Genomic DNA, 19,938 nt, shown 5'->3' with positions numbered 1-19,938 from the left:
ATGCATGTGTGTGTGTGAGAGAGAGAGAGAGAGAGAGAGAGAGAGAGAGAGAGAGAGAGAGAGAGAGAGAGAGAGAGAGCGAGAGAGAGAGAGAGAGAGAGAGAGAGAGAGAGAGAGAGAGAGAGAGAGAGAGAGAGAGAGAGAGAGAGAGAGAGAGAGAGAGAGAGAGAGAGAGAGAGATGTGTTAGGACTCTTACTCCTTATCAGGGTTGTGGAACATTTCTTTTTTAGTCCTCTATTTGTGGAAGCAGCCAGCACTGGTAAAGTGTGGTGGGCAGCGGCAGGTCGGAATTCGTAAGGGTGAGTGTGTGTGTGTGTGTGTGTGTGTGTGTGTGTGTGTGTGGAGGCGGGGAACAGAGCACAGTCAGAAACACCTTACAACTCAGCGCCAGAGAGTGAAAGGAGACGCTTACCTATGGCGCGTGATTGACCAACTCACTCTTATTGGCTTTGGTTGTGCTAGTGGAAGAGAGAGAGAAGGGAATATTAAATATGGCTGGAAAGTCTCTGCACTGGTGCGTATTCGTAATCTACGCGATTCAAACGAACACTGGATTTAACATTGACGTGCAGTTCCCGGTCATCAAAGAAGGAAAAACCAAAGGCAGTTTATTTGGATTTTCTGTTGCATTGCATAAACAGACCGAAAAGACAAAGAAGAACTTGTAAGTACCCTCAGTTGTTTTGCGATATGATAGCATGTCACATATTTTCTTTCTAAACGGATCTAACACCGAGTCTAAGGAATAACTAATTACGACACATATTCAATATTACAAACCAGATGTTATGCTCCTTGCATGGATTCATGTCATATTAATTTATACCTAGCAGTGCGCATCTAAAGAAGCAAAAACACCACATCTCTCGCACCTGCAGCGCTAGTGGGGTCCGATTCGCGAGTTGTTTATTTGAGCCGGTTCCTTTGAATGATTCGGTCGATTTGCAAAGACCTTTTGTATTTTTCCCATTCACTACTATTATTGACTATACGATTCGGGATGACGATTCAAGAGTAAAGCTAGCATGGTATCAATGAAAATCTCTAGAGTATTATTAGGGTGACCAAACGTCCTGTTTTTGGTAATCAACATATGGTAGGCTATTAGCTTACTAAATATATATTCATTAATATTATTGTAGCTGCATGATTGCTGGTTTCTAGCGATAGTTTCTAGCTATGATAGCTGGTAGACTATGGACCACCAGGAACCAACCAGCTGCTCACACTCATCTGCAGTATTTATTTTCCGTCATATTCTAAGTTGTCCTGCATTATTTGTGACGGAAATGTTCTAACCTGAAGTTCTCTGAATGCACAAAAATACCATCTGAATACTAGGCTAGGCCCTTTTGTTTTGTTTTCTGAAAATGATACCAAGGTAAAACCATTTTTTTTGGGCAATGACAATGACATTGACATAAATTATCATAACCCATCATGCAGCAGAGTATGACAGAATATTAGCTAATATTAATATGCCAATTTGATAGAATCCCTGTACCAATGTGTTTGTTTCTGACCTGTTATAGACTTGAAAAATTGTTCTATACTTTAAGACAGCATTAATCTACAGAATTTTTCTAATACTACAAAGGGTGTTCAAGCTTTTTTTTCTGGTGTATATCAGTTTACAATTTCTACTGTGTTCTAGTTACCATTCTGGGGTAATTTGAATACAAATCTGTGAATTAGGACACGCACTAACAGACGGCAAGAACAGAATACAATAGGACTGCGTATGAGAAGGCAGGACAGTAGAGTATTACAACTTTGAGCTCATTGCATTATCATTTTCCTCCCTATGAGACATGCCTGCAGCTACAAAGTAATTCAGATGGGTCCAGTAGGACCTGTTTTAGGCTAATATTACCTTCGCTTTTTGCAATGCCAAAGAAATACACCTGAAGACATGGATTTAAAGCTAACTGTGGGCTATCGTATATAATCGGTAACACTTTAGTTTAGTGTCCAATTCTCACTATTAACTAGTTGCTTATTAGAATGCATATTTTTATGTACTATATGTTAACCGTTTATTAGTACTTATAAAGCACATATTAATGCCTTATTCTGCTTGGCCATGTTTCACATCCCTTAATACCCAATACATAAACTTAACAACTACCCATAGTAACTATTAATAAGCAGTAATAAGGAGTTTATTGAGGCAAAAGTCATAGTTAATAGTTAACTAATAGTGATAATTGTACAATAAAGTGAGACCACATAGTCTATTTTCTGTATTCTTTTACTGTGTCAGAAGTGTGCCGTTTTCTTGCTTCAAAGTAGATCTTTTCAAAGCTATCTACAGGGTTTGTTCGGCAGAGCTCTGTCATTCCCTCATATCCTGTGCCGGTAAAACCTGTTGCCCGGAGAGACTGTTTATGCTCCTGATAAACCTATTATTACCCTGTCTGTGGTTGCTTTCAAAGGGAAAACTCTCAGCGATGGCTTGCTGCTATATTTCAAAGCATGTAGTACCAGAATTAATGACACAAATACGGGTCAGCACCTTGCTTTAGTGAGAAATGTATTGAATGTGCTGTATGTAATTGTAGCTATAATGTATTTTTTGAAGCTCTCTGTTGTGGGATCGCAGGGAGTTCCCCCAAATAGCTCTTTCCTTATTTGCGATTTCCTGCTAATTAAGAGCCTATCATAGTTTCATCTATATACAGGCCCGAGGGGGCACTTCAAAGAACTGGAATCCCCTCCTAATCACCTAAATCACTTCTTTTTTGACCTCTCTGGTTCATCAAGCTGTTATAAATTCACCACTTAATGTAGTGTTGTTGTGGAAGGACTGGATCGATGCGCTGTGCAATCTGGGGAGCGTGATATTGTCCAGGCTCCGAAACATAAGAGGGGGCAACATGTTCACAGTGAGTGCATCCATCACTCATGGGCTTGTGGGTGCACTGGTACAGAAATGGCATTTTGGATGTTTAAGAAGGCTAGACGGGCCTTTAACATGCATGGTTAAAGGAGACCCAGCTGTGTTCACTTTAACTATCTGCCAGCCACTTAAATAGACCCTATAAGATGCTTTACATGCTATAAAACTGACAACACGCCGGCTTGTGAAAGGCCAGATAATAAAGTCAGTGCAGTGCAGTCAATCTCATCATGAAAATTAGATCAAATGTTGTTGATTTTTATACATTATAACGAGAAGTATTCTTTAAAAAATTTGAAGTTAAAATTACATTTCTCAATTCTGAATTTATGTATATGTCATTATGTGTGTGTATATATATATATATATATATATATATATATATATATATATATTGGTAACACTTTAGAATAAGATTCCATTTTACATTGGTTAATGCAAACAATGAGCAATAATGCATTTGTTTTTATTATATTACTCATCTTTGTTAACGTTAGTTCATTGTTTGTTCATGTTAGCTCAGATCCATGAAATCATTTTCCGTTCTCCCCCATTTCCACAAAAGTGTAGCACAAAGGCTTTGATATGAATCTATACCTTGTTTTGTAAAGCTTTATACTTTTTCTTTGTCTGGTTGCGATACAAGAGAAATCAAGCACAGTACTGCTTTATACATATTCACGTTCCAAAAACGTTTCCACGGTCAAAAGACTGTCTAGCACTAAGCCTTCTTTCTTTCTTTTCTTCCTTATTATTCTTCAAAATAGTTTTTACATACATAACACTTATAAAACTAGTAAACGTCATGTGATACAATACAAATAACACAACATTTAGTTATCAAAAAACATAATATAATCATAATATAAGGAAAAATATTACAATATTATTAATGTAGATATAGCTCTAACACAACTTTTGATAATAATGCATTAGTGAATGTTAAAAATTAACATTAATCAACTAATTAATAAACGTTTTACACATATTTGTCATTGTTAGTTGATGTAAACTAATATATTTAATATATTGGAACAAATTTAAAAAATAATAATAAAGCTATTTATAAAATACAATACATTTATTTTAACTTACTTGTGAACTAGATTTTAAATAACATTTTAAATAAAAAGGATTGGATCCAAAATTTTGGATAAAATATGCTATAAAGATATAATTTATATAATTTAAGAGAATAATGCTGTAATAAATTACAAAAAATGCATGAGGGCATTGAGGCATCTTATGAAAGAGATCTAATCAAATCTCTCTTTACTGTAGGCCACGTTTGTCTAAGCAGGACACTTGCCAGACCCCTCTCTTCCCTCAGCATATCCTGGGAGATGGAATGCGCTGGCTCAAACTGAGGCTTTTTAAATGAAAAGAGACAAATACATTTCTACATTTTATAACCAACAACTAAATGTCTGCACTCTCTCACCACAGAGACAGGAATTAGATCTGGTTTTAGTTGAGCACGAGGAGTGTGAAGGTTTAAATAATTCAGGAATAGGGTGCGATCACCCAACATGCATTGCTTACAATATGCATTAACACTGCTTTTAGAGCTTTTACTGTGAAATGGAGACATACGAGACAAGGGAGGTGAAGGATTGGCCTTTTAGGGCTTTTGGGGGAATCACAAGGTGTAGAAATTACTTAAAATTAAATAAATGTTAACTTAAAATAAAATACATTAAAAAAAATATTTTAGCTAGTTTCCAAGACAACATAATCATTTACTTTAGTTTAACTTAAAATAAAAAAAAATAAAAACTAATAAAATTCTATATAGATATATTTAAAAAATCTAATTAAAAAAATATTAACAAATACTATAATAGTATATCAATGATACCGCTTACACGACACCGCTTTCAACTAAAAACTTAAAAACTTTTTATGCGTTTTGGCCATAGACTGTAAAAAAATATGGACACATTGTCCGTGACGTCACCCTGAAGAGATTCTGAAGAGCAGTTCTGAAGCGTAAAGTGGGGTCGAGCTGGCCGTTGCCATCTTGGCAGCACATCATTGCACGTCACTCCCGGATAACTGACAATGGGAAAAGAGGCGGGACATGGGCGGAGCTGAGGTGACGTCATAATAATAGATTTTTCATTACGAAGAATCTCAAAGTGCAACAATGGAAAAGGGAAAAATAACAAAAAATGAATAAAAAGTAAAATTATAGAATAATACAAAAAATCAAAACAAAAGCTTTTCTGAACAGAAAACAGAGCTGATGGTGGAAGTCTCTGTTAGCTCCAGTACACTGTGGTCCACTCCATGTTTTACATTTCTCCCAGCGCTGGAGGCTCTGTTGGCACATATTCCCAATTCGGCAGTGTCCTGATGACGTTGTCGAGGCATGACAGCTGAAGACCAGATGATGGGGATCGCTGCAGCACCATGCAGGAGGCAAACAGAGTTTTCCGGGCACTTCTGTGGACACACCGGGGTCGGCGGAGAAGTCCAAGCAATTCCACGGCCGCAGTGCAAGACGGAACAGCGGCGTAGCCGAGAAGTGGTACATCTCATGCCGAACGTTGATGACGCTGGCCCGGAGCAAACTTCAGCCACCATGATGCTCAAGCCCGAGGAAGAGCACCAGTGAGCAGCCGACACCCAGAAGAGAGAGCAGCCGCAGCGAGCAACATTAAATGTCCTTCAAACCAGAAACAACCGCAACAATTCAAACAAAAACAGCAGAGAAGCGGTGAAAAAACGGCGAACGGCGAACAACGTCCTCTCAATGGCTGCCAGCAATCAGCAACAGTCCCAATTGTAGCTCTGACTGTTTGACTAGTCACGGTCATAAGAAAATTAAATTAAATCTAAATCTAACAGTACAGTTAACTTGATTTTGAGTGGAGAAGCGGCGAAAAGACAACAGCAGCGTCCTCTCCCCCACATTGCTAGGCCGATTAGGTGATGACAACAGACAGCAGGCAAACGGCCTGTTATAAAAAAGTGACCACGGCCTTAAAGCTGCTGTCCGTAACTTTTTTTGTGTTCAAGATTTACAAAAATTATATAATGAGAATGGACAACATGAATCCATTTTCCAAACCGTGTTTTTGTCTTGCCCTGAATCATTATGGTACACTTATAATAAGTGTTTATATTGGGACTATTTCAGGCCAGACTGGTAGGTACCGCTGCGGAGGAGCACAGCCCCTGCGTGATCCGCCATAGACATAAACAGAGAGAAGTAGCTCCGGCTGCAATGTTCTTCCGCAAGATGCATGCAGTTCTGTTTATTAACCACTAGAGTGCAAAAAGTGACGGACTGCAGCTTTAATTATGCAGAACTTTAAGGCTTTATATAATGTAAACGAATGAGTTATAAAAAAATTCACCCCCATCACGGGTTTCATGAAGGGCAAAATTAGTCGTATAGACCAAAACCACAATTTGTACCAGGCTGTAAACATGTTTTTTTTTTCTGCTGTAAAGTTGGGCATTTTAAAGCTACACTGTGTAACTTTTTTAGTTTATTCTTAGCTAAAATCACTTAGTTCTTTCAAAAATATATGTGCTCATTAATGTATATTTACTTCTTTCAAGTAATAATGCATTCTCATAATTTTATAATATACCATTGAAAATACATAAGTGTTGAGGGTTCGGATGGCGGTCGCCATGTTGCCCCTCCATCTTGAAAGTACATTTGCCAAAGAGGGACATACCCGTAAATTCAAGCTTCGCTTTTCGCGTTTTTACACTCGATGGCACCGTGTCGAATGTGAAGAGGAGGATTGCTTGAGGCTGCTTTATGATGATGGAGGATCACTCTTAAGCCCCTTTCACACTGCACGTCGGACCCGCAATATTCCCGGAACATTGCCGGGTCGCCTTCTGTGTGAAAGCAACCACGTCCCGGAATTGATTACCGAATTCGACCCCGGTCGGGGACCTAGTAACATTGCGGGATATGTATCAGAGTCGCCAAGGAAGCGGAAAAGAGAATTAAGACGGCAACGCGACAGGCAAATCAACAAGACAAAAGTAAATACTGGAGTGGCCTTTCCAAGATGGAAAGAGCTCATGAGGAGCAACGATTTTAAAAAGAACGCCGGCATTGCCTGCTTTCTTCTCGACAGGTAATATTAATTCAGCCTATTTGTGTATATTGGAGGTTTTATTGTTGCTTGGCTAATTATATCATGGTGTGCTGTGCATAACACTAGAACGACGTCTAGGATAGTTTTCCTCGCGTCAATGATGAAAAAGTATTGTTTACCTTATAACATAAATCCGTGTTCTATGACGGATAACATGAGATTAATATTTTAATTGCATTATAATTTGTTTGCCTTACGCTAGTGGTGTTGTACAATATACAGAATAATGATAGCACTGATAAAAGTTACTTTACTAAGAGCTTGCATTCGTCTGGGAACCTGATAGCTGATGTTAGCAATGAACTGGTTATTATTCAGTTCTATTATTCATTTTACATAGATTAACTTGATCATAGATCATTTGGTAAATTAAATAACTGCAAATTATAATAGTTTTCAAAAATTACCTCATCACTTGAGTTGACGCAACACTCACCGAAGAGGTCGAACTGAAAGCCATGACTAAATCGGCCACCGTAGGAGTTGAAACGAAATCGAAATTGAGAGGAGCAGAAACAATTATTCACTGGATGGTCATATACCTTTTCACCACTAGATGGGAGAAAATATCACACAGTGTAGCTTTAACATAGGGGTTAATGAGATTCTGCTCCCTTCTGGAGCCTGTCTCTAGTGGCCAGTCGATGAATTACAGTTTAAGTCACTTCCGTATTGGCTTCAAGAGAAACTGGGGGAGGCTGCCCCTTGGTTTTGGTCTTTAATTTACCCGACAACAGTTTTGAGGGGCTGGAAACACAAATTTTGGAAAAAAAAATTGATTTTTTTTTTTAATGATACAGTATCTTTCCTGTTTAAATGATAAAAACGTTATTTTGTTACAAATGTTGACGTCATTCACGGGTGTATTACACGTTTAGTCTATAGGCACGTAGTGTTTTTTTTTCCCCAGGCTGACATCGCCACCTGCTCGCCTGGCAGCAGAATACAGCGTTTTTTAGTCATTTTCACAGATCCGTGTGAACGGGGATTGCTTTGACATGGTTGTCGTATGTACAAAAAAAAATGAAAGAATGTTTTTAGTACATTGTTAATGTGTAAACTTTCCCTAAAATACTGGTCCCACTTATAGAAAACCATCTTCAGATCATAATTGTGACAATATATAAAGAAAATTCGTCCAAATAAGAACATACTGTAAAATTAACATTTGCTTTTTTATAAACTTGTCTATTTTCATTCAAGAAATATCTTCATTTGTGTTTCGAAGATGAACAAAGGTCTTACGGGTTTGGAATGACATGAGAGTAATTCATTTCCTTTTTGGAGAACTTTGCCTTTACACTGTATCATGAGAAATAATTATATTTTGGTCAAAGATACCACAGACAAACATGTCTGTCTTTGGAATACAGTGCATCAACGAGTCATGCACAGTAAGAATGTTTTAAGAAAGTAAAAGTAAAGTGTAATTTTTAATTTCAGGTTTGCTAGTAAGCTGTTCTTATCCCTACAGACATGACAGCCTTTCAGAGCACAAAACAAATATATACCCTTCTTACGACCTCTTTAAACAGCTCATTCAGCATTGAGTGCCCAGTGGTTCTTTATGTTCTCTTCCTGCGCAGAAACTAGTGGTGTTGTGTTCGGCTCTTTGATTGGTTCTTCCAGTCTTCTGACCCTGTGGAATGTTGAGCATTCCTCATCTTGCCCTGCTCAAGTGGACCGGCCAGGTTGCAGGTTAGGACAGGGCCGAGAGCTTTCATGGGAACCTCTCAAACAGAGGAGGATTATAACGGTATTAGAGTCCTGCAACACAGACAGACAGACATGCACAGTCATTTGGGCCTCAGAGTGAGAGTTTATTAAATGCTGCATGTGCTTTTGTTTTTTGTATGGAGAGAACAGATCAATGGGTCTGATTCCTCGGAGTCACACATTTAATTAAACAAAGGAAAATGTGTTGCTGAGCCAGGCCTCAACTGTCTGCAAACTTTGGCTCAAGGCAATGTTCTTTCATTTGATATGCATTATTAGCTATGCTCCATTCCCTTATTTGTATGCGCATTGTGGGAAATCGCATAAAAAAGCGCAGGATGTAAAACCCAAAATGCACATCAACTCAAAAAAATTGCATAAAAAACGTATGCACTCAATTGAGTCAGATTCAGAACTTTTTATCTGATAAGAATACATGTGCAAAACTATGATGGAAGCAAAAAATGCTTTTCTTACTTGTCTAATTTCTAGTCAAAATATCTAAAAATTCTTAAATCAAGAAGTATTTACTAGACAAGCAAAAGTCTTGTTTTGGCAAAAAAAAAAAACATTCACAATTAAGAAAGTTTTTGCTTAAAATAACGAAATAATCTGCCAATGGGGTGAGAAAAATAATCTTGTTTTCTGTTTGAATTAAGATTATTTTTCTTACCCCATTAGCAGATTATTTAGTTATTTTAAGCAAAAACTTTCTTAATTTTGAGTTATTTTTCCCCAAAACAACACATTTACTTTTGCTTGTCTAGTAAATACTTCTTGTTTTAAGAATTTTTAGATATTTTGACTAGAAATAAGACAAAAATACTATGTAAGAAGAGCATTTTTTGCAGTGCTTGATGCGCATCAAAAAAGACGCGACTTTGCAATGAGATGGCATGTCAAAGGGGTTGGTATAATCACCTCCCAGTCTTTTTACGACGGTGTTTCCAAACAGCAGGCATGCGCCTTCGAAAGCAAGACGACTTTATTGTGTCTGGATTCTCTGAGTTAATTTATTATAGGAAATTAGGCTTCTCCTGTTGCAGCAACTTCTATATTTCTTAGTGACCATTTTATGAAAAAAGTGAAGGTTTTGGTCTCTTCGACTCACTGGATGGAAACTATTTGCTAATATTTTATGTGATATTCTAATTTTGCAACTTTGATACATTGACAGTTTAAACTCTGGTAACTTTAAACATTTCATGAACATACCGACTCCCTCTAAAACATCACTTGCTCCATAAATAAATCTCTTTTCCCTGTATTTCATTATCAGCTCGCACAATCCTCACTGGCATACCTCCCTCTTTCTGATTGTTTATGTACAATGAGATAGAAAAAATGAATGAGCTCTAGAGCAAATGTTTGCATGGACTTTCACATGCCCAAGATCACTTTCGTGCCACTATATTTAAACAAGAAAAATGCGTATGGAGGAATTTGTTTATGAGTGAATAAACAGAGAATGAGCTGTTCATGGTGCTTCAGTGCCTGGCATGAATACGTGAGATTTGGCAACCCTCCAGCATTCTCATTTTACATCCCAGCCTTTACACTGTTTGATTCAGGTGTGGGTCCTTCGAAGCCCCAGCTGCTTACCATGATGGTACACTGTAGGATTTTGCACTGATTTGTTGACTGATGAGCCTGGGTCTCCATTAATATTTAGGATTTGTATGCAGTGACAATGACATTTATCATTTAGACATTAGAGACGTCATCAGTTTTCTGCCAATTCTGTTTATACATTTTAAAGCAAGAGTTTGTGGGAAAAGCATCATTGGTTCACCCTCATGTCATTTCAAACCAGTATGGCATTTCTTTCCTTCTGTGGAAAACAGATTTTTTTATGTATATCCTGTCCTCCTTCTGTGTAAAATAACATTGTATTTCTTTCAGTTTTGAAATATGCCAGACAACCATATATTGTTCCAAGAGGGTGTATTATAAATAATAACTAGATTTCATTGAGAAATGTGAGTTGTGCTTGTCCATTTAGAATGGCAATGCTGAAAATTGGGTGTTTTTGGTTTTGTAGTAGTAATTGTTCTAACTGTTGTGGGACAGTTGGGACTGAAGTCTGTTCTACAGATTATATCAAGTTGAGCTGTAAATACCTGGCCATCAAAAGGCCTCTACTGGGTAGATCATGAAGTCTTCACCATTCTCATCAGGGAACTGGCTTTAATTTCTCATCCTGAGCAGATTATATCAGATGAGAAGGAGTGAAGGTGGTTCACGGATAAGTGAAAATGGTCACCGAGGGAGCTGCATACGTCTGGTTGTTCGCTCATCATTACTCAGTGCTCTCAGGAAACATGATACAAAGGGCCCACCTTTCAACACATACAAGAGAATACAAATGACAAAACCCCAGAGTCCAGACACTCTTCACAACACAAATTCATCATTAAACATCAGGCTTTTTTTGTTCCGCATTTGATTAGACTGAAAATATGGACTATAATGGTTTATTAAGATGTGAGCAGACATGTTCTGTCCCTAAAACATGTTACTTTTCAATAACAATTCATTGGTGTTCTACAAACATCCTGGTTTGGATTTCTTCTAAAACTCTAACCCTCTGGTCACAGTGGATGCACTTTTTGGAGCTTCAACTCAATGGATCCTGTTCGCTGCCATTATAACGCTTGGAAAAATCAGGATATTTATTAATATCAGAAAGAAGAAAGTCATAAACAGCTAGGATGGCTTGAGAGTGAGTAAATCGTGGGGTAAAGTGAACTAATCTTAAGCTATTAAGTCTTGTTTTATGAAAAATGTATCATAATTTAGTGAGCTTATATTTAAAATTAGAACAAATATCTGCCTGTGGGGTCAGAAAAATACATTTGACAAATGCTTGTTTTAAACATAAACGGACATACTATTTATTTATTTATTTCAGTTAAGAAGATATAAGAACATATCAATGTTAGCAAAAGTACTTTTGCTTATCAAGTAAATATATCTTGATTTAATCATGTTTAGATATTTGTGCTGGAAAACAAGACAAAAGTATTGAGTAAGAAATTAATTTTTTTTTTGGAGTGCACAGAAGCATAGCAAATTTGTAAACGTTGCAAAATGTAAAATGCAAAATATATGGGATAATGTTTTGTCCCTCATGCGAAATTCCCAATCCTAGAATCCTATTCCCAAATTCCCCTATTGAAATGCCTGTATTTCACTCGCCAAAATTGACTGAACAACGGTAAATGTGTCCGCAGTTTAAATTTTAAGAATTCATTTGAATTTATCTACTTAACCTTCTCATTGCAAACTTTGATTTGTAGAAAGTGTGTTGTAAACCCTGCTGTTTCCTTCAGGACGTGCAAATCTAGTTGTATGTTGAACCTCATTGCATGTCTAATGTCGCAGCGCAAGTCCATAGCCAATGTCTCTCATCAATATTTTTTTCCTTTTCCTACTGTGTGCAAACCAGTGCAAAGGCAACTGAATGATCTGCAATTAGTTGGGTAGTTGCACATCAACATGGAAGAAGACAAAAAAGTGTCTTTATGTGTGTGTATGTTGGCAGTGTTCAGTTGGCTTATTCAGCAAATTCATTCGAGCACTCCCACCTCTACCAATAAGTGAGCAATGGTGCATCCAGCACAAATTAGCTAAACAAGAGTCAGCAGCTTCAGAGAGTCAGATTTAAGTCTCCTACAGGGGAAGTAAGAGGTGATGGATGTGCTTTTCTGGGGCCCCTCAGCATGAGCTTCCCATTTGTATGGATTAGTGAACTGCAGCTGAAGATGTTCAGGTCAGCATGAAATGTATTTGGCTCAGGTCAATGTGGTCAAGTCACAGTCAGGAGTCGTTTACATGACACCGTTATCAACTAAAACCTGAAAACGTTATACATGACATGAGGTTCCCTTCCCAGATGTCAAAAATGTAAATCCTCCAATCAGAGCTTTTCTCTTAAATTGATACGAGTTCACACTTACAAATGATTGAATAAAAGAGTATGTGTATTTGCCGTGCTGTCCGAGGAGAGGGCTCCAAGCTCGAACCCAGAGTACTCCCCCTGTACCCAGGCAGGAAACCAGTGAGGTCTCGGGGTGGAAGAGGGATGCAGAAATCTGTTGAGGAACATAGGTGATTTGTATATGTATAGGCCTCCTCTCAAGCTTATTGGATCCTTTGAACGTTTTTCTAACACACATTGTTAATAAAACATCATATGTTGCTTCATTAACTAGTGTTTTACTTAATATTCCCAACCCAGCAACCATGTGCATGCACTCTCTCTGGGCTGCAAAAAAGCACTGATCATCAATAAAGCATGTTGAAATTTAGCGATCACCATTGCAATATTATGCTCAAATTAATGTGTAATACAGCCAGTCTTGGACATTTAACGCTGTGGTTATTTTCTTTTTAAACCCCCCTTGAACCTCAGATAGAGGATTGTTTCCCACTTGTAATTTAGAATCAGAATTTAGAATTAGGTTGGCAAACTTGTTCGAATTTTACAACTAGATGTTTAGCAGCCAACCACCCACCTCATGCATTATGTTCACATGCTTTGGTCACAGAAACACTGCGCATTGTACAGTCGTTTTAGCATTTAAACCACAGAGTCTATGGGCAAATCAGTGGACTGCATTTATATAGCGCTTTTAACAGACCCTATGGCCATCCAAAGCGCATTACATTTTTTTTTGCCTCACATTCACCCATTCATACACCGACGGCGGTGTCAGCCATGTAAGGCGCCATCCGGCTCGTCGGGAGCAGCTAGGGTTAGGTGTCTTGCTCATGGACATTTCGACACTTGGTCAGGTGGAACCGGGGATTGAACCACCAACCTTTCTGTTTGTAGACAACCTACATGAACCACTGAGCCACTGCCGCCCTGGCAATGTTGTTGTTTTTTGTGTGTTTTTTTTCCAGATCTTTCAATCTAATGGACAAAATAAGCTTGAACAATTGACATATGAATGTGTCCGGAGATGACGTAAAAACATAAAGGTTCAGTTTTCATTTCTTGAAGATATCAGGACAGAAGTGGTTGAAAGTGGTCAGAAGAGATGGATTATAACACTAGATGTAAATGGTATGTGTCTGCCTCGTCCACTTGTGATCCGATCGACCAAAACGCATCAGGTGTAAACAGGGACTGTGGTGGGGGATTCTCTTCAGGATGTCTATCAGAGATGTCTATCTTTATGGTTGCTGATAACTTGTTTGATGATAGATGACTTCTCCACTGTGCCTCTTCTATTAATGGTGGCTGGTGCCATTCTGACAGGATGTTTGCATGCTGGAAAAGCCACTGACAGATGTGCCTGTATGTAGACACACACCTGAGAGACACAACAACAGCTCGCAAGTGATGAAGGATGTCACTGGTGTCTAGTTAACATTGGAACCGGAGCATCATTTCTGTTACGAACTGTTCTGAGACCTAATGCAGCTTTTGTTTAGGGTAATCCAGAAACAGGCACAGGGTCAAAAACATGGGAAAACAATCCAAACATAAAACAAGAAACACACGAAAACAAGGTAATCCAAAGAAACCGGGAACCAGGAAAAAATTGCAGTTGTAACACAAACAAGACTTCACAACGAATGAGTGGAAACACAGGGCTTATAAAGGCAGAGATAAGCAAGGTAATCACACATAGCTAAATATAATCACACATAATTAGTCAGGAAATGGGTACTGGGAAAGTTCTTGATGTAGGAAAGGAGGCTTTCTGGTGGTGATCATGGGCACTCCAGCTGGTGGATGTGACAATTTCGATCTTACTGCCTAGTGCCTATCTGGCCACAGTGGCCAGTCATTATCAACTGTATTTTTTCAGTGAATATTTAATTAAAATGCTGTTATGAAGTTCTCATTGCTCAATAAATAGATCTCTTGCCACTGGTTATGTTCCGCGTGATCTAAAAGTAGCAGCTGTCACTCCAATACTAAAGAAGTCCAACCTTGATAAAACCCTTCAGAACAATTACAGACCAATATCAAACCATTAATTGCCAAATTGCTTGAGTTAGTCGTAGCACAACTGTAGTCACATCTAGAGCGCAAAATAATCTTTTTGAACCACTTCAATCAAGTTTTCATCCCAATAATATCACAGAAACAGGACTTTTAAAAGTGCTAAACGATCTCCTGGTTTCTGATTCTGGTGCACACAGTATCCTAGCTCTGCTCGATCTCAATGCAGCCTTTGACACTGTGTGCCATGACTATCTGCGATAGGCATTACTGGTGCTGCCTATAGTGGCTGACCTCATATCTATCAGATAGACAGCAGTTTGTTAGGATAGGTAAGGATCAGTGATACGCGGGTCAATGTATAAACAACCCACACCCGACCAACATTTTCAACTAACCCACCCTCAATTCCTGACCCACAGTTTTTTAAAGTAAATGTCATCATAGCGTCTATTTATTCATTTATTTCGTTTCATTTTCTTAACAATTAAGATGCTGCATGTGTTTATCTAGTCTAATCAAAGTGTGTGTCTTACCCCCCACTTTCCCAAATCCCGCCCCCTCTCAGAAAATACATAAAACTGACATTACTGAGCTATATGCGTTTAAAGTAGCCTATTAAAATGGTACAGTGGCATTGCTCAGTTCAATGTGTTGGGAAATCGCCAATCGGACATTTTGTCCCGCGTCAGGAAAGGGGTTAAAAGAGCTATACGGTGCCGTTGGTGGCCTAAAACATTAGATTAGCCTACTTATTTTTAGCTTTCCTCGCGCTGTGTAGATATAATATTGAATCCACTTTGAGACGGTTTCTTCTCGCCTCTATGACACGACCTGCGGAGCTGAATGTGCGCTCACTGCTGCACTTATGCTGGAACGTAGAGGATCCTCCTGGCCAATGTATGTTATAGTCAATTGTGTCTAGTACTATATAAATTACAAAGGTTTAATTGACATCTTTATTTCAAACTACCTGACCGACCACGACCCGAATATCATTAAAAGTAGTTTTGGATGACTCGTAACCGCTGCATGGGTGACCGCAGGTACATAATTATCTTTCTCTCACCTTTTCTGCCTTCAAGTTTCTTCATGTTATGCTACATGAGTACTTAATGTATTAATGTTCCTTTTAAACTTCTTTGTTGTTGTTGTTGTCTATATTTGTAGTGATTTCATGTACACCTGCTTGTTTATTTGCTATAATGACCAGGCTTTCTGATTGTATTTGATTGTACTCTTGTACTTCATTGTGAAGCAACCTTGGGTTCTTGAAATGCGCTATAAAAAATAAACATATTATTATTATTATTATTTTTATTTTTATTTTATTTTTTATTAGCGTCCCATTCATTGACAACCAAATTAGCAACGTACACAAACACAAGTTCGAGAGGTGTGAACCCATCTAATCTTTCAATCAACTGCTAAGCATATAAGCAGCCTCCTACCTTTTTTTTACTGTGTATAAAACATACAATATGCTTCAAATGATTATTCATAAAATGTAAATATACAGTTCTTTAACAACATGGCAAGACAATGTAGCTGTTGTGGAATAAACAAACACATAATACCAGTCATATGGTCCACCCAATTTAGGAACTTGGGTATGAAAATTATTCCTGAGCTTCCCAGTGGTAAATAAGACTTGAGAGGGTGTTTATCCTTGTATGAATATATGCATTTTGTATAAATCCTAATTTATTATTATCTTAACAAATTTCCATCCTTTATGAACCAAAACCATTATCTGTGTACAGTGACAGACAAGAGAAAGAGTAATATAAAACTTGGAAACATAACATTTTGTGATCCAATTATACTTTCTCTTCCTTGGGGAAACCACACTTATAGTGGTAATATCTTACTTTTTTTTATTTATGATCAGTTTTATGGCAGTAATGTTGATAGATGCTCAATGTCAGGTTGTGACTCACCTGCTCAGAGTGGTAATTATTCCATTTACAAAATCTAAATAGATTAAGGACTTTGTTCCCGACTTGTATTGTCAAATTCAATATGCTATCTGAGTGGTTGTATTACCCTGTTTACAGTATTTGTACAGAAATGATGATCTGGTCAGCGGGGAACTTCACTGAATGATCAAATCACAGATAATCTAATTCATTGAACAATCTATTTATAGAAGAGAATCAGCATCGGAGTGGACAAGGAGCCCTGGCGTGACTGTGTTTTTTAGACTATTTTAGGCTTGTATGAGTCTTGTTGTGCCAGTAATTTTGTCTTCTATCAAAGCTCTTTCTGCCCTTCAGGCTAATTCATAAAATAAGAGACTATTCAAATTGTAGGTTGATATAAACAGGCAGTACAACAAATATTTCAGTTTGTGAAAAATTGTGGTGCAAATTTGGAATAACATGGCACTAATGAAAACGGTAAACTGTGACTGTATTTTTTTTATTTTAATGTGTTTTGACAAGCGTAAGAATCACCTGATCTCACCTGATCATATCTCCATACGGGCGTAAAGATCACTGATCCATCTCGATCAGACGTCATATGCTCCATTCTAGACAGGTTTAGCTGAACATAACTACATTGCAGTGATCTTGAGCTCTGTGGGTTGTTTGGGTTTTGCCTTATCACAGCACTGCTGTTTAAATGTGTGTGGACTGACTGGATGAGTCTCCTGCCTTGCATAACAATTCAATTCATTTCCATCCTGCCCTCTGTCCACCACGGTCATGATAAACAAAATATCATGTAGTTTTGCTCCAAACTCATGCCATTAGTTGGAGCAGTTTAAAACAGTCATTGTAACATCAGTAAGGGTCAGTAAGCCTGCCATATTGTCATTGCAGTCCCAACCTAGTGTTGTCATGATACTGGAATTTCTAACTTCAATACAGTACCTTGAAAAATAGTATTGACAATTCGTAATTAAATGTTTCAGTAACAATATGCATAGGAAAAAGAGTTGAGTAAAAAAAACCTAAAGATTAAAAAAAAGGTTTCTGTCATGGCAACCCTTGGAGCAGGGCCGGCTCTAGCTCTTTGGTTGCCCTAGGCGAGATGGAGTTTTGCGCCCCCCACCCGTCCACCCCACCCCACTCTATAACCTCTATACCGGGCTTTCTTTCGATTTTCTTCCTTTCTCTTTTTCCGTCCCTGTGCACCCACGGGTTTAGGCGCCTCATTTTTGATGAACGCGCAAGATGAGCACTTGCCTGACCTAACGCCTGAACTAATAATCATTAATCACCATCAATTCAATCCAATAATCAGGTTGATAAGTAATTAAACGTGTGGCTGAGGGGGCGCCCTATGATGATCATGTTTCATGAACATTATGTTGTATTTCGCTTGTTCCGATTATATGCTTAATGGGAAGTAATGGGCGGCACTGGAGCGCGCTCGAGCCCCTAACACAATTGTCGCCCTAGGCGACCGCCTAGCTCGCCTATAGCAAACGCCGGCCCTGCCTTGGAGTGTTTGACTTGTAGGATACGACAATGTTGATATGTTTGGTCTTGTCGGAATAGATCTGTTATGTTGCTGCTGCAGAGCAAGTATGGGACTTGCTATTGCCAATACATCCACAATGACATGTTGCTGTGAGCAAGTAAGACATGCTGCTGCTGTATAATAGCATACATGAATTACCTGCAGCAGATCTATACAGATGGAGGGTTTCTGAAAGCACCAAATTCTGACTAGTATTTAAAGGTTGAACAGCAAGCTCACTGGCTACTGATAAAGCAGGAACCAATCAGCTGTGCCTTATAGAAAACAATGTGACTGTAATCAAACTGAGTTAATGATTACCCTGTGCCATGTAGAGTTTCATGACAGAACTTTGTATTTGTATTTTGAGACCTAACCTCATCCAAAAAAGAAAACAGATTTACATTTGGCCTGTAAGTCACACGTGTATTGTGAAGCTAAGCACGTCACATTGAGCCATTGTTGCCTGTTCTTAATGTCAGTCTCACAGTTCACTAAACACCCCAGCTCTCAGATTAGCATAGCATGACATGCCCTAATTCCTCTCAGCATTACTGGGACAAACTGAGGTCATGTTTTATGTTTCATTTTTCCACAGGCTGCTGTGGTTGGTGGCAAAAGTTAAAGGAGTTTCCATTGATGTTACATGTTGCACTATTCCTTTAAAGGGATAGCTCACCCAAAATGATCTGTGGTCACTTACTCACCCTTGTGTTGTTCAAAACCTCTAAAACTTTCTTTGTTCCGCGGAATAAACATAAAATACTTAGGCATTCTTCAAATTATATGCTATGAGTAAATGAATTGTAACTTTTAGGTGAACCAACCCTTTAATGCTGCCTTCACATGCTGTTGGAAATGTCCAACTTCCCACTTCTAAAGTCAAAATTATGAGTTCATGGCTTTGTTGACAGAAAGAATTGTAATTATGGAGGACACCAGGTTCATTCTTGCCCGTTTAATGGGGAAATCTTATTAAAGCCAATATGTATAGATTATAGAAGATATTTAGCATTTATCCAATCGTGAATAAAATGTAGCATCTGTTCGTTGGCAATATAAACATTATCGGTGCTATACATTTGCTACCTAAGCTGTCTAGATTCAGCTTGCTCCAGAATTTCAGTGAAATATCTGCTGTTTTCACTTTGTAAAATACATGCAATATGCATAAATGATTACAATATGTAAATAAATATACATGACTGTAACTATTGAGATATTAAAGACGTCTCTTTTTTTCTGTATGGGAACAGTCATCTCACTCTTCACAATTTCTCACACACCCCCACACACACAGTGATGGCCATATCTGTAATAGTCTTCTGCTCTGGGAGTGTCTGTGGAATCTCAGATTAAACTGGTAGAGTGATTGCCATGGGTGTCTTTTTCACAAGTGAGATCAGACTAAAAAGTATTTAAAAGAATACCATGGTTGAAAAATCATGATACTTTGGAATCACTAAATATTTTATTTTGTGTTCATAAGTCATACACATTCTGAATGGCTTTAGGATATTCAAAGTGGTTTGCTTTATGCAAATACTTTAATTCATCATTAGAAAGCATTTGCAGTGCTTCAGTTATATTCATCCACTGGTCCAACAGAAGCAGGAGCTTATCAGGTTGTCCATTGTCTTTTTATTTTGGTTGTTCTGCAGTTTCCTGACCTAAATGCGTAACGTCACAGCAAAGTACGAGCCTGCCAGGTGCATCTGAAGGCCGCATTATTCTCATGAGAACCGATAAGGCCACATTTACATTGCAT

General features: G+C 38.1%; 1 protein-coding gene across 2 annotated transcripts in view; it reads left to right on the top strand.

Annotated features, from left to right (window-relative positions):
- The first annotated feature begins 322 nt into the window (after positions 1-322).
- The window catches only part of itga3b (integrin, alpha 3b), a 58,883-nt gene continuing 39,267 nt past the window's right edge, over positions 323-19,938 (top strand). For both annotated transcript variants that reach the window (XM_067430145.1, XM_067430146.1), the window contains exon 1: positions 323-665. In XM_067430145.1, coding sequence (XP_067286246.1) covers positions 493-665 — 173 coding nt within the window. In that variant the 5' untranslated portion in view covers positions 323-492. The remainder of the gene's footprint in view (positions 666-19,938) is intronic.

Source organism: Pseudorasbora parva, chromosome 21 (assembly GCF_024679245.1).
Source record: "Pseudorasbora parva isolate DD20220531a chromosome 21, ASM2467924v1, whole genome shotgun sequence".
Taxonomy (NCBI): Eukaryota; Metazoa; Chordata; class Actinopteri; order Cypriniformes; family Gobionidae; genus Pseudorasbora; species Pseudorasbora parva.
Note: the sequence above shows the minus strand (reverse complement) of the source record. Positions and strands in the feature narration are given on the sequence as shown.